At 42.1% G+C, this 24,873-nt stretch overlaps 1 protein-coding gene across 1 annotated transcript in view; it reads left to right on the plus strand.

Annotated features, from left to right (window-relative positions):
• The first annotated feature begins 429 nt into the window (after positions 1-429).
• Positions 430-24,873, plus strand: part of LOC139377383 (forkhead box protein P2-like) — a 32,590-nt gene continuing 8,146 nt past the window's right edge. Inside the window, exons 1-6 of the mRNA XM_071120413.1 lie at positions 430-528; positions 7,563-7,656; positions 10,287-10,491; positions 13,897-13,995; positions 14,086-14,173; positions 14,472-14,558. Coding sequence (XP_070976514.1) covers positions 430-528; positions 7,563-7,656; positions 10,287-10,491; positions 13,897-13,995; positions 14,086-14,173; positions 14,472-14,558 — 672 coding nt within the window. The remainder of the gene's footprint in view (positions 529-7,562; positions 7,657-10,286; positions 10,492-13,896; positions 13,996-14,085; positions 14,174-14,471; positions 14,559-24,873) is intronic.

Below are 24,873 nucleotides of genomic sequence, written 5' to 3' on the forward strand. Positions count from 1 at the left end.
GAACATGTATTGGTTGACGGGATTAGCCAAAGGGATTAATTATCCTGAGGTGAATTACTTCATGAATGTGTATTGTGTGACTTAAAGAAGTTATGGCACAAGTTATTGAAGTCTTTGTTTATGTAAAACTGTTGTTTAGGATGTTATATGTCCATGAGAAATTACATATTTATGGTAGAACTGTGTTATAAGGCTGTCATAGTGGAACATTCCTACTTGAAGGGAGTTCCTAGAAAGAGTACTAGGTGCTAAATTGATTTTGCCTGAGGGAGAGCAGTCGAGGCAGGTAATATTTTCTGTACGAAGTTTATGGGCCAATTAGTCCAGCACCTGTTAATATTGTAAATAAAAGCCTCTAAGAGAGGTAAGCACCAGAACATCCTGTCTCCTCAATGTCTGATCCGTCGCTTCTTCTTCACACAGGTCTCAATGACTATGATGAGTCCTCAGCAGATGCAGCAGCTTCTGTCCCCGGGTCAGCTCCAGGCTCTGCTCCAGCAGCAGCAGCACGCTATCCTGCTCCAGCAGGTACAGCACGATCCAATCCAAATTACTATACTATACTATACTATACTATACTACAAAGGTCTTCAACCTTTTCTTGCCCAGGGACCACCGCCCAGGCAATTTGTCGACCCAGGGTCACCCAGGCTCATATGTTTTTTTTCCACGTCTTGTCTTATTGTCCGGTGAATGGTAATGGCAAAGACAAGTAATCAACATTTTAAACTGAATATATTTGGTTTTCATTATTTTGACCTCCCCACACTATAATTGGAAGAAGTGTAAAGTCTAACAGCCTGCTAGAACGGTAACTCGGGCTGTGACGATTATGTAATTTGGGGTAACGATTAATTGTCATGCAAATGCCCACAATTATTGTCATAATTGTCATTTTTGTTGAAAAAAGTTTTGAGCTTGTAATGCATCTTTGAAAATTTGCAAATTAGACACTCCTGTCTCATAAACCAATGGTTTTGACCGCTTACAACTTTTGGAAATGAAGCTTCTCCTCCCAACTGAGCCACTCTGCGTGTTAAATGAATACCAACTTCACCCACTTGAAAAACTGAAATTGGGTAAACTATATCTACTTGATTATAAAGTTGAATCCACCTGTCTCCTAAACGAATGTATTAATATCAGCCCAAACACATCTTCACTAATAGCAGCTGTTTAGCTTGTTAAGCAAGGTTAGTATTTTTATTTGTATTTATTATAGGCAGCTAGTCTTCCTGGGGTCCGGCAAAATTAAGGCAGTTACTTATACAATTTTAAAAACATTACAATACATTCATAACAGATTTCACAACACACTAAGTGCGTGCCCTCTGGCCTCTACTTGAGGATTTCATTCCTATGCTGTTTGTAACTACCCTGGTTAGCAATGTGTATGTCCAACTGAAGAGTTTTTGCCAAAACGCTATACACTGAGTGCACAAAACATTATGAACCCCTGCTCCTTCCGTGACAGACTAACCAGGTGAATCCAGGTGAAAGCTAGTCAGTGTATATGATGGGGAGGAGACAGGTTAATAAAGAAGGATTTTTAAGCCTTGAGACAATTGAGACATGGATTATGTTTGCCATTCAGAGGGTGAATGGACAATACTAAAGATTTAAGTGCATTTGAACATGGTATGGTAGGTGATAGGCACACCGGTTTGTGTCAAGAACTGCAACACTGCTGGGTTTTGCGACACTCAGTTTCCCTGTGTCTATCAAGAATGGTCCACCACCCAAAGGATATCCAGCCAACTTGACACAACAGTGGGAAGCATTGGAGTCAACATGGGCCAGCATCCCAGTGGAACACTTTTGACACCTTGTAGAATCCATGCCCCGATGAATGGAGGCTGTTCTGAGGGCAAAAGGGGGTACAGCTCAATATTAGGAAGGTATTCCTAATGTTTTGTACACTCAGTGTATATCAATTTTCGGAAATGTTGGTAAATGAGCTTTTATTGTTTAAAGAACTTATGAAAGAGATTGGTGTGTTTTTTAAGTATCAAATCACGGCATGGGGTTGTTCAATGAAAGATATATTTGTTTGAAATCTTGATGATGGTTAAATTTCAGAGAGACAAATGTTTTTAACAAAACACTATATATATCTGCCTCACTCTCAGAGAAATACATAGTTCTGCTGGGTTTTACACAGTCAAATGTATCAAATAACTACATTTGTATATGTAGTTGGGCTCCCGAATGGCGCAGCGGTCTAAGGCACTGCATCTCAGTGTTAGAGGCGTCACTACAGACACTCTGGTTTGAATCCAGGCCGGCCGTGATTGGGAGTCCAATAGGGCAGCGCACAATTGGCCGGTGTAGGTCGTCAGTTTAAATAAAAATTTGTTCTTAACTGACTTTCCTGGTTAAATAAAATACATAAATAAAGAACTGTACAAATAATACATTTGTGATGGCAACATGTTTTTTAATCAATCAATACAGAAATGAGATATGTACATAAAACATGTATATTTGACATTTTAGTAATTTAGCAGATGCTCTTATCCAGAGTTACTTAGTTAGTGCATTAATCTTAAAATAGCTAGGTGGGACAATCACATATCACAGTCAAATATAGAGTAAATGAAAATGCCATTGTATTACAAAACGTATTTTAAAAAATCTGAGCACATACTTTACACACACATGAAGGTACCCATAAGTAGGTACCCTGTGTTCTGCCTTTCACCCAGGACAACGGAATGGATCCCAGCCGGTGACCCAAAAAAACGACTTCGTAAAAGGGGGAAACGAAGCGGTCTTCTGGTCAGACTCCGGAGACGGGCACATCGTGCACCACTCCCTAGCATTCTTCTCGCCAATGTCCAGTCTCTTGACAACAAGGTTGATGAAATCCGAGCAAGGGTAGCATTCCAGAGGGACATCAGAGACGGTAACGTTCTTTGCTTCACGGAAACATGGCTCACTGGAGAGACGCTATCGGCTATCGGAAACCAGCTGGTTTCTCCACGCATCGCGCCGACAGAAACAAACATCTTTCTGGTAAGAAGAGGGGCGTATGCTTCATGGTTAACGTGACGTGGTGTGGCCACAACAACATACAGAAACTCAAGTCCTTCTGTTCACCTGATTTAGAATTCCTCACAATCAAATGTCGACCGCATTATCTACCAAGGGAATTCTCTTCGATTATAATCACAGCCGTATATATTCCCCCCCAAGCAGACACATCGATGGCTCTGAACAAACTTTATTTGACACTTTGCAAACTGGAATCCATATATCCGGAGGCTGCATTCATTGTAGCTGGGGATTATAACAAGGCTAACCTGAAAACAAGACTCCCTAAATTGTATCAGCATATCGATTGCGCAACCAGGGCTGGAAAAACCTTGGATCATTGCTATTCTAACTTCCGCAACGCATATAAGGCCCTGCCCCGCTCTCCTTTTGGAAAAGCTGACCACGACTCCATTTTGTTGATCCCTGCCTACAGACAGAAACTAAAACAAGAAGCTCCCGCGTTGAGGTCTGTTCAACGCTGGTCCGACCAATCTGATTCCACACTCCAAGACTGCTTCCATCACGTGGACTGGGATATTACGTCAGTCAACAACATTGACGAATACGCTGATTCGGTGAGCGAGTTCATTAGAACGTGCGTTGAAGATGTCGTTCCCATTGCAATGATTAAAACATTCCCAAACCAGAAACCGTGGATTGATGGCAGCATTCGCGTGAAACTGAAAGCGCGAACCACTGCTTTTAATCAGGGCAAGGTGACCGGAAACATGACCGAATACAAACAGTGTAACTATTCCCTCCGCAAGGCAATCAAACAAGCTAAGCGTCACTATAGACACAAAGTAGAATCTCAATTCAACGGCTCAGACACAAGAGGCATGTGGCAGGGTCTACAGTCAATCACGGATTACAAAAAGAAAACCAGCCCCGTCACGGACCAGGATGTCTTGCTCCCAGGCAGACTAAATAACTTTTTTGCCCACTTTGAGGACAATACAGTGCCACTGACACGGCCCGCAACTAAAACATGCGGACTCTCCTTCACTGCAGCCGATGTGAGGAAAACATTTAAACGTGTCAACCCTCGCAAGGCTGCAGGCCCAGACGGCATCCCCAGCCGCGCCCTCAGAGCATGCGCAGACCAGCTGGCTGGTGTGTTTACGGACATATTCAATCAATCCCTATCCCAGTCTGTTGTTCCCACATGCTTCAAGAGGGCTACCATTGTTCCTGTTCCCAAGAAAGCTAAGGTAACTGAGCTAAACAACTACCGCCCCGTAGCACTCACTTCCGTCATCATGAAGTGCTTTGAGAGACTAGTCAAGGACCATATCACCTCCACCCTACCTGACACCCTAGACCAACTCCAATTTGCTTACCGCCCAAATAGGTCCACAGACGATGCAATCTCAACCACACTGCACACTGCCCTAACCCATCTGGACAAGAGGAATACCTATGTGAGAATGCTGTTCATCGACTACAGCTCGGCATTTAACACCATATTGCCCTCCAAGCTCGTCATCAAGCTCGAGACCCTGGGTCTCGACCCCGCCCTGTGCAACTGGGTACTGGACTTCCTGACGGGCCGCCCCCAGGTGGTGAGGGTAGGCAATAACATCTCCACCCCGCTGATCCTCAACACTGGGGCCCCACAAGGGTGCGTTCTGAGCCCTCTCCTGTACTCCCTGTTCACCCACGACTGCGTGGCCACGCACGCCTCCAACTCAATCATCAAGTTTGCGGACGACACAACAGTGGTAGGCTTGATTACCAACAACGACGAGACGGCCTACAGGGAGGAGGTGAGGGCCCTCGGAGTGTGGTGTCAGGAAAATAACCTCACACTCAACGTCAACAAAACTAAGGAGATGATTGTGGACTTCAGGAAACAGCAGAGGGAACACCCCCCTATCCACATCGATGGGACAGTAGTGGAGAGGGTAGTAAGTTTTAAGTTCCTCGGCGTACACATCACAGACAAACTGAATTGGTCCACCCACACAGACAGCATCGTGAAGAAGGCGCAGCAGCGCCTCTTCAACCTCAGGAGGCTGAAGAAATTTGGCTTGTCACCAAAAGCACTCACAAACTTCTACAGATGCACAATCGAGAGCATCCTGTCGGGCTGTATCACCGCCTGGCACGGCAACTGCTTCGCCCACAACCGCAAGGCTCTCCAGAGGGTAGTGAGGTCTGCACAACGCATCACCGGGGGCAAACTACCTGCCCTCCAGGACACCTACACCACCCGATGTCACAGGAAGGCCATAAAGATAATCAAGGACAACAACCACCCGAGCCCGTGCCTGTTCACCCCGCTATCATCCAGAAGGCGAGGTCAGTACAGGTGCATCAAAGCTGGGACCGAGAGACTGAAAAACAGCTTCTATCTCAAGGCCATCAGACTGTTAAACAGCCACCACTAACGTTGAGTGGCTGCTGCCAACACACTGACTCAACTCCAGCCACTTTAATAATGGGAATTGATGGGAAATGATGTAAAATATATCACTAGCCACTTTAAACAATGCTACCTAATATAATGTTTACATACCCTACATTATTCATCTCATATGTATACGTATATACTGCACTCAATACCATCTACTGTATCTTGCCTATGCCACTCTGTACCATCACTCATTCATATATCTTTATGTACATATTCTTTATCCCCTTACACTTGTGTCTATAAGGTAGTAGTTTTGGAATTGTTAGCTAGATTACGTGTTGGTTATTACTGCATTGTCGGAACTAGAAGCACAAGCATTTCGCTACACTCGCATTAACATCTGCTAACCATGTGTATGTGACAAATAAAATTTGATTTGATAAGCAATGCCATTTCTTGTTAAAAAAAATACATTTAACATTTCGGAAATAAACTCAAGTCAAGAAAGCTTGCCAGTAGCCAGCATCACTTCGGGTGCTTTTTGAAAGCCTAATTCAGATACTCCAGTGAGTGCAATTAGCTCCAATAAGTGTAATTTGCTCAATATTCAGAGTTGAGAAATAATGTTGATGTCATTAGAAATGATATTCCCCTCTTTTATACTGTAGGTATGTAATAAAAATATTTTTTTTCTGTTGTTGCTAGTGATATTCATAAAAACATTGCAATAAAATAAATCCACTTTATATATATATATATATTTTCGCGGACCCCCTGCAGTACCTCCGCAGACCCCCAGTTGAGCACCCCTGCTATACTATATGATACTATAATGTAATGTCCCTGTCCCAGGCTGTAGTCCCCACCTGCTTTAAGGAGACTACCATCATCCCAGTGCCCAAGAAAAAAAATGGCATGCCCAAGTGACTATCGCCCCACCTCGCTCACCTCGGTCATCATGAAGTGCTTCGAGAGGTTGGTCATGGCCAACATCAAGGCCAGGATGCCAGGCACACTGGACCCACTCTAATTTGCCTACCACTCCAACAGATCCATGGAAGATGCCATTTCCATCTCTATTAATTCGCTATTGACAAGAGGAACAACTACTGTATATGAGCATGCTGTTCGGCATTCAACACTATTGTTTCCTCCAAGCTCGGGGCGGCAGGTAGCCTAGTGGTTAGAGCATTGGAACAAGGCAGTTAACCCACTGTTCCTAGGCTGTCATTTGTTCTTAACTGACTTGCCTGGTAAAACAAAAAAAATGATACGCTCGTCACCAAGCTTAGAGCCCTGGCTCTGGACATCACCCTCTGCAACTGGATCCTGGACTTCCTGAAGGGCAGACCGCAGGCTGTGGGGATTGACACTTCCTCCACACTGACTCTTAACACAGTCCTCTGTTGTACTCCCTGTTCACCCACGACTGCGAGGCTTTGCACGACACCATGGTTGTAGGCCTGATAACCAACAATGACGAGGGATTGAACGCAACATCATCAAGGATCCCACACACCACTGCCATGAGCTGTTCTCTCCTTTACCGTGGGGCAGATGGTATCAAAGCATGAGGTCTGATAAGAGGCTTTGAGAAAGTTCCTATATACAAACCATCAGACTGCTGAACATGCTCTGATGCTCCACACATTAGCACACATGCACTCATTCATACATATACATTGATGCTGCACACACATCACAACTGCTGCTAACAGACTTATTATAATGCTCAGTTTATGCACTGCCCCCTATTCCCCCTTTCTCCAATACACATGTAAATATTGGACTATAAATGGTGCCTTCCTGTATTATACTTATGCTAAAATGTTTATTCTATTCTACTAAGCCATTTACTTTATGTTCGTATTCTCATAATTTATAATTTATTATTGTTGTGGCATTGTTGAGAAGTAACCTACAAGTAAGTAGGTGTTGCAGTACTTGGAACTTGTCTCGCATAATCTATCCATGTAAAATGTTATAGTTATTTTGTGTGTGTTTCTATGCTGATGGACAATGTAGCCAAGATGTGGTGTCTATATATGAGTTCAGAGTCACAGCACCTGCTTCAAACTCCAAGTGACACAACTTCTATGGATGTGTGAATATGAGCACTGTAAACATAGACACTGAACCCTTAGCATGTCTCACTCACTCTCTCACTCAGCTCTCTAGGCAGCAGCTAGTGTTCCAGCAGATCCTCCAGCAGGAGCTGTTCAAAGTGCAAAGACCAGGCCTGGCCTCCCACACCTTGTTTCCAGGTAAATCCTCTCTACTCTAGCTAACTCCTTGGTTTACTTAGTGCAGGGGTTCCCCAAACTTTTTTGGTCCATGACCATATCTTGATATTTAAGAAAAAATTGAGACCACATCAAAAAATGTTGATGAAATCAACAGCCAACGTATGTATACCTTTTTATTTGGGGCTATGAGAGTCTATAACAAATCAGTCTGACAGTACTTTCAATCAGAAGAAAGTATGGTTTGAAGAGTAACGTTTTACTTTGACCTCATAGCCATAACGCATTCAACACATATCTATAAGCATTTCATTAACGTGATATAAAAGATCCCAACCGCATTATTAAAGGTTCATTAAATATTTCCAAAGCATATCTATTGCGTATTCATGTCATGCTATGCAAGAGCTCATATTTAGGTATCTTGATACATGTAGTGTCATCATTATGGCTGTTCTCAAAAGTTTTTTTATTTTTATTATGTTGATACCAGCCCCATTTCCCCCACCGGCCAGTTTACCACTACTACTACTACTCCTTGAAGTCAATTGTGGATGAAGATCCGCACAAGGTTACATCTTCAGGACAAATTTTACAGATCAAATCGCAAAGTTAAGGATCACATCAAAACTCTTTCGTAAGTCATTACCAGCCCTCCTCCTCATCACAAATTAGTTGGTCATACTAGTCTAAAGTAAAATCTATTTTCCCATTCATAAAGCATTTATAAACATTACTCACATATCAAAAAGAATATGGACACAACACAGAATGTTAATAAAATATTAACTTTTCCTTACAATTTTCCAGATGTAACATAGGTAGTGTTGAGGACTTCACCAAAGACTCCTAACTACTATTGACATTTTGGGGTTTTATTTTCTTACAGCTAGCTAAGCCCCTGGCACAATGTCAACACTTGTTTTAACTCTCAAAATGTAATACAACTCATGAGGCATTTAGTTAGTGATGTTTTTTCACTATCTCCATTGTGCATTTGCACATTGTGACAGTTATTTAAAATAGGACTGGTATGGTAGAAACACATTTGAGAACAGCAATTATGATGACACTACACTATCATTGAAATAATGCAGCTATTAGGATGCCTAAATATGAGGTCTTTCATAGCATGACATGAATGCACTATGCTATGGATATATTTCATTAACCTATAATAATGCGTTTCGGACCTGTTATTAGATGTTCATGAAAATCTTATAGATGTGTAATGCATGCGTTTTTGATGTAGTCAAAGTAAAAAATCATTACCTCAGAATATAACCCGGCATTTGTGTATGAACTTCTGTGTAGAAATGAACACAATCAAAATCAAATCAAATCAAATCAAATTTTATTTGTCACATACACATGGTTAGCAGATGTTAATGCGAGTGTAGCGAAATGCTTGTGCTTCTAGTTCCGACAATGCAGTAATAACAAGTAATCTAACTAACAATTCCAAAACTACTGTCTTGTACACAGTGTAAGGGGATAAAGAATATGTACATAAGGATATATGAATGAGTGATGGTACAGAGCAGCATAGGCAAGATACAGTAGATGGTATCGGGTACAGTATGTACAAATGAGATGAGTATGTAAACAAAGTGGCATAGTATAGTATAAAGTGGCTAGTGATACATGTATTACATAAGGATACCGTCGATGATATAGAGTACAGTATATACGTATGCATATGAGATGAATAATGTAGGGTAAGTAACATTTATATAAGGTAGCATTGTTTAAAGTGGCTAGTGATATATTTACATCATTTCCCATCAATTCCCATTATTAAAGTGGCTGGAGTTGAGTCAGTGTCAGTGTGTTGGCAGCAGCCACTCAGTGTTAGTGGTGGCTGTTTAACAGTCTGATGGCCTTGAGATAGAAGCTGTTTTTCAGTCTCTCGGTCCCAGCTTTGATGCACCTGTACTGACCTCGCCTTCTGGATGATAGCGGGGTGAACAGGCAGTGGCTCGGGTGGTTGATGTCCTTGATGATCTTTATGGCCTTCCTGTGACATCGGGTGGTGTAGGTGTCCTGGAGGGCAGGTAGTTTGCCCCCGGTGATGCGTTGTGCAGACCTCACTACCCTCTGGAGAGCCTTACGGTTGAGGGCGGTGCAGTTGCCATACCAGGCGGTGATACAGCCCGCCAGGATGCTCTCGATTGTGCATCTGTAGAAGTTTGTGAGTGCTTTGTGAGTGCATTGTTTTCAATTATGATGTTTTCTTTCCCCCAATCTGATTTGGTGCTGTCCACTCTGTTCTAGCATTATAGAGGGAAACAGCATATATTCCTGAGAGTCCTTGCTTTCAGGAAAGGGGTCATAATAGTGTATAGCTCCAACCGATCAAAAGTTAGAGCCACATTTGTCATTTAGTGGATATCGGAGGTTACTCACGGTATCCGAGTTCGATGAACCAAGCAGCCCATTTACATTTTTTTTCTTTCGCAGCCCCATTTTCAAATCAGGCGACCCAAAATATATTCTCATCAAGCATACTCTTATATCTGCCCTTACTTTCACGGCTCAGAAAGACTCAAGTAAAGCTATACCCCTACCTACACATACTTTCTCCCTGAAGCTATAACCTTTAACCCCAGTGTTGCAAGGTAATATTGTACATGTATGTCTATGTGTTTCAGCTGGCTTGAGTACTATTGAGCTCCAGCAGATGTGGAAGGAGCTAACCAACAGCACAATGGAAGATGAAAGCACAAAGGATAGCTGTCCAGACCATATCATCACTCTGTCCCCTACTGAACCCGTAACCACAGCCAAAGCATCAATGTCAAACACCCACAACTTCCCTACCAACGGCCAATCTCTTAGTTCCAGCCCAAGAGAAGGGTAAAGCCTTCTCCATAACACTTTACAATAAAGGTATATGGATTAGAATCCTTAGGGCACATGTGTCAAGCATAGGCCAGCTGGCCAAATCCGGCCCATAACACATTTCTCTCCGGCCTGCGCAATTATATGGGTTGTCAATTAATTTTGGCCATTTACTATATAGCCAGCAATAGTCTCCTCAAAAATCACAGCAAGCACTGCCGATGTGCTGCACGCCAAATGGCAGTGCATTGTCACACACACATGCCAGCCATCCAGTGCACTGTGTCATATCATCACTAATGGCACTGACGAAATCTTCTACCAGACCGAAGTTTAAAGGTGTTGTAGGGTAAGTGTCCATGCCAAATTTAGATTCCAACAGTAGCCTACAGCAAATATAATCTTGGTTGTCAAAAAGTTAGAAGATACAGTAAAGGACTAACAGTAAAGGACTAAATTACTATACTACTAAAGGACAATAGGACACCCAAGTGAGTATAAATGAGTCAACAGTTGAGTCATTTACTTTATGACATTACAGCCTGATGTGCTCACATCTGTGTATTCAACATCAATTGTGCTGCATTCACGTGTCCTGTTTACATCGCGCAGTGGTGCAATCCACATGCCACAGTCCTAGCTATGCTACTAAAATGTTGCACTCCGGCTTTGGTTTTTAAAGCATGACAATGAATAACCAAAAAACTAAACCTGCAACAAAACACCATGCAACGAAGAAACACCTAGGCCTATTACAGCAACATTTGAGCAGTAACCTAGGCTGGCTAGTCAACGACAAGACATTTTGAGTTCACCATACAGAAATGCTGCAGTCAACCACACCAGTGATCAATGCAGTGCAATTTTTTTTCTTACTGTTACACCAACCTAGCAACATTTGTTATTTGGAGTTAAATACTTTTTTATTAGGGTCGCAGCACTTTATGCAAGTATAGCAGCAAAGGCTGGACAAATAGTATTTATATTCTTTTATTAAAATATGTTAATTGTAATATGTTAAAAATGATTTATACAACAGGTGGATCTAATACTGAATAATGATTGGTTAAAATCACATTGCAGCCGATGTCTATTCCACAAGAAACCAAAGGCTAAATCTATGACGTTAAAATGCCTATTTACTATGTTCCATCTGACTGTGCAATCCACTGTCTCACTTAATAAACTTGATCTCCACTATAAAAAGCATCTAGACATTCTCACATTTCTTTTAGACTATTTAGTTTTCATGATCATCCTATTGTCAGGCTGTGGGTAACTGGTGGTGAATGGAATCAGGTGCAGGAGAGCAGAGATGAGTGTACAAGGTGATTTATTCTACTAAAAGTCCCAGTGTTTCAATTACTAAAGGTGCATGAAAATACCGGTCACTCGTAAATAACGGGCGTAATAACGAACCTGGCAAACAATACCAGCCAACAAGTAAAGCATCGACCAAGCACCTTGCGCACCAGGAACACATTCTCGGCACGTGTAGCGGAGTATATCAAAATGTTGTCGATATACACCACTACACACTGCACGTGCAGGTCCCGGAAAATCTCCTCTACAAAGGCCTGGAAGACTGATGGAGCATTCATCAACCCGTACGGCATGACGAGGTATTCATAGTGCCCTGAGGTGGTACTAAATCCCGTCTTACACTCGTCCCCCTCCCGGATACGCACCAATTTTGTGAAGAAGCACGTCCCGTACATTGACTCGATAGCACTGGCGATGAGAGGCAGCGGGTAACTGTACCTCACAGTGATTTGGTTGATGCCTCGATAGTCAAAACACGGACGCAGACCTCCATCCTTCATTTTAACAAAAAATAAACTCGAGGAGGCAGGTGAAGTGGAGGGCCGAATGTACCCCTGCTCCAAGGATTCCGGAACATATGTTTCCATAGCCGCCGTCTCCTCTTGCGACAGGGGATACACATGACACCTGGGAAGTGCTGCGTCTACCAGGAGATTTATTGCACAATCCCCCAGTCGATGGGGTGGTAATTGAGTCGCCTTCTTTTTACAGAAGGCGAGAGCCAAATCGGCGTATTCAGAGGGGATGCGCACTGTGGAGACCTGGTCTGGACTTTCCACCGTAGTAGCACCAATGGAAACCCCTAAACACCTCCCCCAGCACTTTCGTGACCACCTGTGAGAGCCCTCTGTTGCCACGAAATAGTGGGGTCATGACAGGCCAACCAGGGTAGGCCCAGCATCACGGGAAACGCAGGAGAATCAATAAGGAAGAGACTGATTCTCTCCTTGTGACCCTGCTGCGTAACCATGCCCAGTGGAGCGGTGGCCTCCCTAATTACCCTGACCCTAACGGTCGACTATCTAGGGCATGCACAGGGAAAGGCATATCCATAGGAACAACGGGGATCCCTAAACTATGGGCAAATGATCTGTCAATAAAATTCCCAGCTACGTCTGAATCTACGAGCGCTGGGAATGTGGGGAAAACTCAGGAAAATTAATAACCAAAAACACGTGAGCAACAGGGGGCTCTGGGTGAGCCTGGTGCCGACTCACCTGGGGTGACACAAGGTGCGTGAAAATACCGGTCACTCGTAAATAACGGGCGTAATAACGAACCCGGCAAACAATACCAGCCAACAAGTAACCACCTGGACATTATATACAAACATGCACACAAACATGGGGGAAACAGAGGGTTAAATAATTAAAATGTAATTGGGGAATAGAAACCAGGTGTTTAGAAAACAAAGACAAAACAAATGGAAAATTAAAAGTGGATCGGCGATAGTTAGAAAGCTGGTGACGTCGACCACCGAACGCCACCCGAACAAGGAGAGGGACTGACTTTGGTGAAAGTCGTGACACCTATATACATAAGTGGACATTATAAAGGGCCATATTTTTTTTAAATTAAACAATGGCCAGTTTGGGTAGCAGTTGTATGCAATAATTAAAAAAAATACATGTCTGGCAAACAAATTTGTTGTATTTTTTCAATTTGGCCCTTGCGCTGATTGATTTTGACACCCCTGCCTTAGGGTAAAGTAGTACCACTTTCTCTGTGCAGCCTACTGAAAAAATACATTTAAAACGCTCTGTTTTTTAAACATCAATTAAACTGTTAGCCACAGACAGCTTCACTTCCCCAAGTCGTTTGTTCTCAATTTTAGTAAGAGTCCCACTGGGACAACTTATTTTGTTTGTTTGTTGTTTTGCTTTAGGTTTTTTTATCAGCAAAATCTGTAGTAAAGTTTATAGTAAAGCACTGTAGCAGCTTGTTCAAAATCAAAAGCAAGGTGATTTTCATTTTTATTTGAACCCCTCCCTCTTTGTTCCTCAGACTGTAAAATAACACTTTTCTCTGTATTTTTTTAATATGATGGTGATGCTCTTCTGTATGTGTAACCCTTAAACCTTCCTCCTCTACCTACAGCTTGCTGGATGTGGATCAAACACACTCACTCTATGGATATGGTGTGTGTATTTGGCCGGGCTGTGAGACTGTTTGTGAAAACGTCAGCCAGTTTATCAAGTAAGTTTTCCTATGGAGAGTGTATGTATAGTGTATAAAGCAGTTTCTGCGTGTGTGTATCACCCCAGTAACTCATGTGAGCGTTCTCAGGCACCTAAGTATTGAGCACATGCTGGATGAAAGGAGCACAGCCCAGTGCAGAGTCCAGATGCAGGTGGTGCAGCAGTTAGACCTCCAGGTAGGTGTGTGTGTGTGTGTGTATGTGTATGTGTGTGTGTGTGTGTGTGTGTGTGTGTGTGTGTGTGTGTGTGTGTGTGTGTGTGTGTGTGTGTGTGTGTGTGTGTGTGTGTGTGTGTGTGTGAGAGAGAGACTGTGGTGACGGCGTACCTCAGCTCAAACTACTTTGGGGTTTCTTCACCTCTTCTTGCTCCCTCCATCCCTTGGTACCTCTCTCTCTTTCCTCTCTATCTCTCTCTCTCTCCTCTTCTTGCACTCTCTCCTCCTCCTCTCTCCTCGATCCGCCTCTCCTCTATCAGCTCTCTAAAGAACGGGAGCGTCTCCAAGCTATGATAACAAGCCACTTACAACTGCCAACTTTGCAACCACAGTCCCCTTCCAAACCTGTAAGTATACAGACAGACCACACCTACAGTGTCTCACAGAAAATGACCTATTCAGTCAACATGTATAACGTGCTTTGAAGAATGATGAGTTGTGAACAACAGATTCTAAATAGTATGGTTCTTTAGAAATAATGCCATACCATAAAAGTTCCATCAGAAATCCAAGTGTAAGTGTAGGTGACAGTACACATGAGCATGAGCAGGCAAATTATATTTCTGGAGTCCTTTGGTATATTGCTCTAGCTATAGTATGCGTCCCAAATAAAATTAAATAAAATGTTATTGGTCACATACACATGGTTAGCAGATGTTAATGTGAGTGCAGCGAAATGCAGTAATATCTGACAAGTAATCTAACAATTTCACAATAACTACCTTATACACAGTGTAAATGAATGAATAAGAATATGTACAAATAAATATATGGATGAGTGATGGCCGAACGGCATAGGCAAGATGCTGTAGATGGTATAGAGTACAGTATATACATTTGAGATGAGTAATGTAGGGTATGTAAACATTATATAAAGTGGCATTGTTTAAAGTGACTAGTGAAACATTTATTACATCCAATTTGTAATTCTTAAAGTGGCTAGAGATTTGAGTCAGTATGTTGGCAGCAGCCACTCAATGTAGTGATGTTCTGTTTAACAGTGTGATGGCCTTGAGATAGAAGCTGTTTTTCAGTCTCTCTGTCCCAGCTTTGATGCACCTGTACTGACCTTGCCTTCTGGATGATAGAGGGGGGAACAGGCAGTGGCTCGGGTGGTTGTTGTCGATGATCTTTTTAGCCTTCCTGTGACTTCGGGTGATGTAGGTGTCCTGGAGGGCAGGTAGTTTGCCCCCGGTGATGCGTTGTGCAGACCTCACTACCCTCTGGAGAGCCTTGCGGTTGTGGGCGGAGCAGTTGCGGTACCAGGCAGAGATACAGCCTGACAGGATGCTCTCAATTGTGCATCTGTAAAAGTGTGTGAGTGTTTTTGGTGACAAGTCAAATTTCTTCAGCCTCCTGAGGTTGAAGAGGCACTGTTGCGCCTTCTTCACTACGCTGTCCGTGTGGGTGGACCATTTCAGTTTGTCCATGATGTGTACACAGAGGAACTTAAACTGTCCACCTTCTCCACTACTGTCCCGTCGATGTGGATAGGAGGGTGCTCCCTCTGTTGTTTCCTGAAGTCCACGATCATCTCCTTTATTTTGTTGATGTTGAGTGTGAGGTTATTTTCCTGACACCACACATTAAGAACACCTGCTCTTTCCATGACAGGCTGACCAGACCTCGCTCAACAGTTTCCAGGGTGTATCAGGAATAGTCCACCACCCAAAGGACATCCAACCAACTTGACACCTGTGGGAAGCATTGGAGTCAACATGGGCCAGCTGCCTTGTGGAATGTTTTTGACACATTGTAGAGTCCATGCCCCAAAAAATGGAGAATTTTCTGGGGGCAATAGTGGGTGTTTTAGATTAACTGTCTTCAAAGTATTGACTCTGGACGTCGGGTTTGATATGAAAGCTTCTTTTAGTAATAATCCTTGTTCACGTTACGATTAACAACTTTAGATTCTACAGAGCAATGCAAACAAGATGCTAACGGAAAGTCAGCTTAATCAACTTTGCACCCTGCACATAACTGGCGCGTTATCTCTCTCATTCCTGTCGCAAAGCATTCTGGAACTTGCAGTCAAAAGCGTAATTCAATACTAACCAATACAATTACATATGTAAATAACTGTATAGAAATATCTTTAGATACAGCTCAATTAATTAACTTAAACATTAACTCTGTAACACATTAAAGTTACAACAGGGTGCAACTCAATAATAGGAAGGTGTTCCTAATGTTTTGTACACTCAGTTGATATGAGTCCAGATCTGTAATAAGTGAGGTTATATCTGATTTTAAAAGGTGCAGCATGGGATGAAAGCACATATAGTTCTGACCCTTTGGCCTGGAGTGAATGAGGGAAACCATTGTAGTCCTTGTGAATCTCTCAGCAGCCTATAAGGGGAGTCAGACGTCGTGAACACTAACAGAAGCTATTGTAAAGATATGATGTGTAAGCAATTGTTGAGCAAAAGGTGCTTGTGTGTGTGTGTGTATGAAAATCTAAGGTGACTTTTGACCTCTCCCAACCCCATCAAGAATGTTTTCGAATGGACTCAATAGGTTACCCACACTCAATTGGTATTGCTTTTTCATGAGAAAGTAGAGGCCATGAGTATCTTGGTCATAAATAATGTCACTGATTGGCCTATAGCTGGTGTAGTTATAAGCAGTCTCACTTAAAACCTCATATCCGCTGCCCCATTTGACCTAGAGACTTGAAACGTTGTATGTCTTTACTCATGCTGAACCAATTTGGCCATAAGGTCCGAGAGGATAAATTTTCCTCCATATTGGACATTTTGGAAAACATTTGAAAAAAATATTTTCATTATCCATTAGTCTAATTAACACAGGTATGGTAGATCTCTTAACTTAGTTTGAAAAAATATAAGGGATTGGTTCAGAGATGGCTGTTATTGATATATCAGGAAATTTGATTTTACATGTCACGTTAAATCCTTTGTTAATCCAATCGATAATGGTCTATCAACTTGAAACTTTTTATGGTAATCAAAGACATGATGAACGATGTTAAGTTTGGCATTGATATCATACAAAATAAGGTAACTAAAAAAGTGCTCCTTTGAAAATAACATTGATGCATTCAATGATGTCCACACTATACCAGTATATGCACTTATACTAATACTTCTTCTCATGAGCCATAGGACGAAATTACACCAAATGTGAAATGTAAGCCCATCAGTGGAGGTTCCTCAGAGGAGGAAGGGGAGGACCATCCTCAGTGAATGTATTTAAAAATTGTAAAAACTTAAAAAGTTTGACTTTTTAGATAAAACTATACTAAATATATTAATGTCACCCAATAATTGGTTAAAACACACTGTTGTGTAATCACAGTAGCCTCAACAGCACTCTGTAGGGTAGCACCATGGTGTAGCTGGAGGACACCTAGCTTCCGTCCTCTGGGTACATTGACTTCAGTACAAAACCTATGAGGTTCATGGTTCTAACCCCCTTCCACAGAATTACACAGTAATTATGACAACTTCCGGAGGATGTCTGCCAAACTATCAGAGCTCTTGCAGCATGAACTGACACGTTGTCCACCCAATCAAAGGATCAGATAAGGATCAGAAAACAGCTTACTGAGTATACACAGCAACGTTAATGCATGTTTGTAGCGGGTTTACTTTGATGTTAATTTAGCTAAAATGGTGACAACTACAGTGCATTCAGAAAGTATTCAGAACCCTTGACGACCTTACTAAAAATTAATTAAATTGTTCCCCACCCCCTCATCAATCTACACACAATACCCCTTAATGACAAACAAAAACAGTTTTAGAAATGTTTGGAAATGTATTACAAATAATAAACTGAAAAATCATATTTACATAAGTATTCAGACCCTTTACTCAGTACTTTGATGAAGCACCTTCGGCAGCAATTACAGCCTCGAGTCTCTTGGGTATGAAGATACAAGCTTGGCACACCTGTATTTGGGGAGTTTCTCCCATTCTTCTCTCTTCTCAAACTCTGTCAGGTTGGATGGGGAGTGTCCCTGCACAGCTATTATCAGGTTTCTCCAGAGATGTTCGATCAGGCTCAAGTCCGGGCTCTGGCTGGGCCTCTCAAGGTCTTTCAGAGACTTTTCCCGAAGCCACTTCTGTATTGTCTTGGCTGTGTGCTTAGGGTCATTGTCCTCTTGGAAGGTGAACCTTTGCCCGAATCTGAGGTCCTGAGCGCTCTGGAGCAGGTTTTCATCAAGGATCTCTCTACTTTGCTCCGTTCATATTTTGCTTGAGCCTGACTAGTCTTCCAGTCCCTGCTGCTGAAAAACATGACACTGCTACAACCATGCTTCACTGTTGGAATGGTGCCAGGTTTCCTCCAGACATGACACTGGGCAGTCAAGCCAAAGAGTGCAATCTTGGTTTCAGCAGAACAGAGAATCCTGTTTCTCATGGTCTAAGAGTCCTTCAGGTGCCTTTTGGCAAACTCCAAGCAGGCTGTCATGTGCCTTTTACTGGGGAGTGCCTTCCGTCTCTCCACTCTACCATAAGGCCTGATTGGTGGAGTGTTGCAGAGATGGTTGTCCTTCTGGATGGTTATCCCATCTCCTTTGCTTATCTCATTTTTGGTACCCTTCCCCAGATCTGTACCTTGACACAATCCTGTCTCAGAGTTCTACGGGCAATTCCTTTGACCTCATGGCTTGGTTTTTACTCTGACATGCACTGTCAGATATGGAACCTTATATAGACAGGTGTGTGCCTTTAACACAGGTGGACTCCAATCAAGTTGTAGAAACATCTCAAGGATGATCAATGGAAACAGGATGTACCTGAGCTCAATTTCGTGTCTCAGAGCAAAGGGTCTTAACACTTATGTAAATAAGGTATTTATTTTTTCTATACATTTCTCAAAATGTCAAAAACCTGTTTCCACTTTCATTATGGGGCATTGTGTGTAGATGGATGGGATTTTTAAAAATCCATTATAGAATAAGGCTGTAACCTATCACGATGTGGAAAAAGTCAAGGGGTCTGAATCATTTCTGAATGCACTGTATGTAGGTTGTGTGTAGCGGTTATGATATGGTTTGGCTTGTAAAGGTTTTTTGCCTAGTCACATGCAGCTGATGTGTTGTACATTGAAGTCCACAAACACAGGGGAGAGAGCATAGACGCAAGAAGGAATACAACGTTTATGCTCTGAAAGTGAACTGTGTTTACAGATGATCAGTGGTGTATTTATTCCGCTGATTCTGGTGAAAAACATTTCTTAAACGGATGCAAATGGAACGAAACGGAGAATTTCCATTTGTCCAATAAACACTCTCGTTTGCAACTGTTGGACTAACAATTACACACAAGATCAGCTAGATGCAGGCAAGAGTGTGCAATGTAGTACTGAGTCAATATTGTCTGTCCATGTGTCACCAAAAAAATGTATCTCGATCTGTGTGCACCTACAATGTAAACTTTCATTCATAGGCTAGGTTGTAGCAACCTCGTGATGGGTATAGGGAAAATTTGAGTATCATGTTGAAGCCTAAACCTATCGATGTTACACACTGGGTGAATGGAATTTGAATGACAGTCATCCAATATGCTATAATATAAATAATGCCATGCAAAGGAGAAAATAAAATCACCCTCCCTCATCAACTTCTTCAGGATAGGGGGCAGCATTTTCACTTTTGGATAAATAGCGTGCCCAATTTCAACTTCCTGCTACTCATCCCCAGAATATAAGATATGCATATTATTAGTAGTGTAGCGACCTGCACAGACAGCTGTGTGTTGTGTGTTAGGCTAGTAGGTGGTTGTGTTGTACTTACCAGTACCCAGTGTTCGCGGGGTCCGACATGCCAATCAACCTGCTATCTGCCAATCTCGGGAATGCCTGGAATGTTCTGATGCCGGGCATCCTGGCGGTTGGCAGAGTGGCGTGGAGGGGGGTTGGGCAGGGGGATGGAGCATTGGAAGTTAAGACCAGGTTTAGCCTTTGTTCTCTCTCTTATGTCTGGCCTTCACAAGAGAAGGTCATGGTTGGCTTGTGGGGTATCTTTCGTTTATTTGGCGTGGGCTACGGCCAAACAGTAGCCTGTGTAAAGTTGGGTTAATAAACCGTCAATTCGTAAACTCAACCCTTTGTCTGGACAATTGTTCCTTTATGATCTAGTCAGGTCATTACAGTAGATAATATTAGTAGATAATAATTTGTAGAAAACACTCTGAAGTTTCTAAAACTGTTTGAATCATGTCTGTGAGTATAACATAACTTATGTAGCAGGCAAAACCCAGAGGACAAACCATTCAGAATTTTTTTTTTTGAGGTCAATGAGGATTCATTGGGAAACTAGATTTCTAAGGGACTTGTTCGCAGTTCCTACCACTTCCACTGGATGTCACCAGTCTTTAGAAATTGGTTGAGGATATTCCTTTGTGTAATGAAGAAGTACAGCCATCTTGAATGAGTGTCATTTGAAGTGTACTTTTTGAGAGAGGCGCATAACTCGAAAAATAACGTCAGTTTGTTGTCCCCCTGTATTGAACACAGATAGTCCCGTCTTCAATTTGATCGATTATTAACGTTTAAAAATACCTAAAGTTGTATTACAAAAGTAGTTTGAAATGTTTTGGCAGGTAACTTTTGAGATATTTTGTAGTGACGTTGCGCAAATTGGAAGCTGTTTTTTTCTGGATCAAACGCTCCAAATAAATTGACATTTTGGATATATATTGACGGAATTCATCAAACTAAACAACCATTGTGATGTTTATGGGACATATTGGAGTGCCAACAAAAGAAGCTCATCAAAGGTAAGACATGATTTATATTTTATTTCTGCGTTTTGTGTTGTGCCTGCAGGGTTGAAAAATGCTACTCTCTTTGTTTAATGTTGTGCTATCCACAGATAATAGCATCTCATGCCTTTTTTAAATCTGACATGTTGGCTGGATTCACAACAAGTGTAGCTTTAATTTGGTATCTTACATGTGTAAGATCGAATGAAAGTTTGATTTTTATGGTATTCTTTTTTAAATTTGGCCCTCTGCATTTTCCCTGGCTATTGGCCAAGTGGGACGCGACTGTCCCGCCTATCCCAGAGAGGCTAAATGGCATGAAGCCTATAGAACACTTCTTAAAACCTTCATAGGGATAGGCATCCCGTCTAAGGGATAGTTGTAAATCATGCAGCACCTTGTGTCGCAATCGCAGATTTTAGAGAAACAACGGAATTCATCAAACTAAACTAATATTTGTGATGTTTATGGGACATATTGGAGTGCCAATATGTCATACAAGTGTACATATAAGTGTCTTATATCAGCTGAAAGCTTAAATTCTTGTTACTCTTGGAACTACCCATCCCGGATCCGGGGGAATTGTCATCAACTACACTAATTAGCATAGCACCATGGTCAAAAAATATTACTAGAAAATATTCATATTCATGAAATCACAAGTGAAATATAGTGAAACACAGCTTAGCCTTTTGTTAATCACCCTGTCATCTCAGATTTTGAAATTATGCTTTACAGCCAAAGCAAGACAAGCGTTTGTGTAAGTTAATTAATCGTTTACCTTTGATGAGCTTCGGATGTTTTCACTCACGAGACTCCCAGTTAGACAGCAAATGTTCCTTTTGTTCCAGAAAGATTATTTTTATACCCAAAATACATTTGTTGGTCACGTTATGTTGAGAAATCCACCAGAAATAGTGGTCACGACAACGCCAACATTTTTTCCAAATTATGTCCATAATATCGACAAACATGGCGAACGTTTTTTATAATCAAGCCTCAATGTGATTTTCAAATATCTATTCGATAATATATCAACCGGGACAATTGGCTTTTCAGTAGGAGCGAGAGGAAAAATGGCTACCTCTGTCTTTTATGCAAGAATCACTCTGAGAGCCCTCAGCTGGCCACTTGCGCAATGTAGTAATTTTACGCTCATTCTTCAACATAAAGGCGTGAAACTACGTCAAATGCTGTAGACACCTTAGGGAATACGTAGAAAAAGGAATCTAGTTGATATCCCTTTCAATGGCCAATAGGGATGTGTAGGAACACAACGGTTTCAAAACATGAGTCACTTACTGATTGGATTTTTCTTAGGCTTTCGCCTGCAATATCAGTTATTTTATACTCACAGACAATTTTTTTACAGTTTTGGAAACGTTAGAGTGTTTTCATACATTAAGGGAACATTTCGGCATTTCGTGTATGATCAGTGAGAAAGTCCATATTGCAAATGTACGATCCCTTACTAGACGTCCGAAAACATTTGTAAAATTCGCGGTCGGCGTCGGGCCGTGCGGTAGGGCCAGACCTACCGGGAAGTCATCAAATGAACTTTGTCGGACATTCGGTTTTCGTTTTATAAAATAAACAAGTTTTTGACCGTTTTTCCGCTATCCCGGAATTTCCCACAAGAGGGCATACGGAATCATATGGCAATTTGGCAAAACATCACGAATCACGACGGGGCCTTATCTCGAAAACGGAAAATATTTCGAAGCCGAAACTTGGTGAGCGTAGGTTTGGCATAATGGGCAGTTGGCCCCGAACAAGATGGCGTCTAGGCCTCGACGGTTTTTGAGTTATGGCCATTTTTCTGGGATTAAAGGTCCAAAATGGAAATAGAGAAATTATTTTTCCACTTCAGGTCAAAGTCAAGGAGCCTCCGGTGTCAATAAAAAAAGAACCAGCCATTTATCTATCGTCATTTAAGAGAAACGGAACAATGACAACTTGGCGATGGTCACAAATAGGCGTTTTTTTTTTTCAACGGTTACAGATCCAGTTGCAGGGTGTTCATACGAATCTTTTTAAAGTGTGCTGCGGAGCTCTGCGAGATTTCTGTGATTTTCTATGATTTTCTGAAATAACACACACATACTAAACCCTCCGTAAATAACTCAGTTCTTAACGTAAAGACTTAAAACTCAGGATTCTGTAAAAGCATACCCCAATGAGGATATGAGGTGAATTATAGCTTCCTGTGCCAACCGGAAGTGCCTTAAATGGTGTCTCAGGGGCTGTTTTGAAGGGTTAAAAAAGTCAGATCTGTCCAAAACTTCATATATGTGATTAGGCAACCCCCATGAACTGTAAATCAGTCATTTTTCCCCAAAAAATTCAAAGGAAAAAAAAATCACACTAAAACACAACTTGAATGGAGGGATGTATTGGGGTGCGTAGAGACAGACAGTGGCTGCAATAGTTAGCTTTGTTCGAGCTAAAAAAGAACCGTCAGACCTAGAGTTCCGAAACTTTAGAAACCTGTTCTAGACCTCCGGTCGATGGTGCGTGGTGAGTTACGTGGCTCTAGACGTTTCTCGGACCGAGAAACAGCCTCGTACATTTGCAATACCTTCAATTCATTTTGACCATTACGAAAATGACGACGTTTAGAAAAGTCTCAGAGACGCAAGGCTAGGTGCATTGAAACCGGCTCGGCCCATAGAGACAGACCCCAACGTTTCTGTCCGATAGCTCGTTCAAGGACCCCGTAGCAAGGCATGGAAAAAAGTGGATTTTCAGCACCAATTAGGGTTTTTCTTGGACACCAAATGACCTATCGAGCCGAAACTCGGGATTCGGGGTCGCCTCACATAGGACTTCACATAATGTCCGAACTGGACCCGCAGCTAGAACGTAACTATGTGTTTTACCTTTTTATTATGTTTTAAACTAAAGGCGCTGTGAATTATGGGACTGCTCTGACATATGTGATAGTTGGCTTCTAAATGAGTAGTAAAAAGTGGGTTTGGTGTCATAATGACATCTAATTGACTGATGGACACTGACTTGCTAGTTGACTTTTGTGCATTTGCAATATGTTTAAACGGAGAGGGACCATCACCAAAATGGCATTCTGAAATCAACACAAAAAATGGCATCACCATAGTCTCCTGACTGTGCTGAGTTCAACGAGCTATCCCGCTTGACCGTAGCTCGCTCGGTCTAGGCGCAGCGACCATTAGAATAGTAGGCCCAAAATGAAGCCTGCCCCACAAGGTCATTTGATTTTGGGTGAGAGTGAGAGAACCGTTAGGGTGAGAAGAAAAATTCCACCACAGGAATGTTCCTAAGGTCCTCCCGATCCGTGCAAGCCTAACCTTGACCGTGTGGCATTAACCCTTAACAGTAAAACAGTGTTTTTTGATCTCACAGAATGCAGTGTCATCTCTCCCCATAGGAATACATTGCCTGCACCCCTAATTTCAACCTGAAGTCTATATGGGTTATGAATGCCGTATGAACCTGTCTTCGGTACCAGTCCATCAGGCCACTATGAGGTCTACCTGTGTTGATTCTGAGCTTCCTGGACCAACCGGAAGTGGTTAAAATGCCCCTAAAAGTGTTTACCCATACCCTGCCTGCAGTTTGATAGACATAGTGCATTCAACCCTGTGTAAATCAGTCAATTCTTAACGTAAGGACTTAAAACTCAGGATTCTGTAACAGCATACCCCAATGAGGATATGTGTTGATTTGTAGCTTCCTGTGCCAACCGGAAGTGCCATAATTGGTGTCTCAGGGGCTGTTTCGAAGGGTTAAAAAAGTCAGATCTGTCCAAAACTTAATATGTGTGATTAGGCAACCCCCATGAACTGTAAATCAGTCATTTTTCCCCAAAAAATTCAAAGGAAAAAAAAATTACACTAAAACACAACTTGGAAGGAGGGACGTATTGGGGTGCGTAGAGACAGACAGTGGC

Source organism: Oncorhynchus clarkii, chromosome 2 (genome assembly GCF_045791955.1).
Source record: "Oncorhynchus clarkii lewisi isolate Uvic-CL-2024 chromosome 2, UVic_Ocla_1.0, whole genome shotgun sequence".
Classification (NCBI taxonomy): domain Eukaryota; kingdom Metazoa; phylum Chordata; class Actinopteri; order Salmoniformes; family Salmonidae; genus Oncorhynchus; species Oncorhynchus clarkii.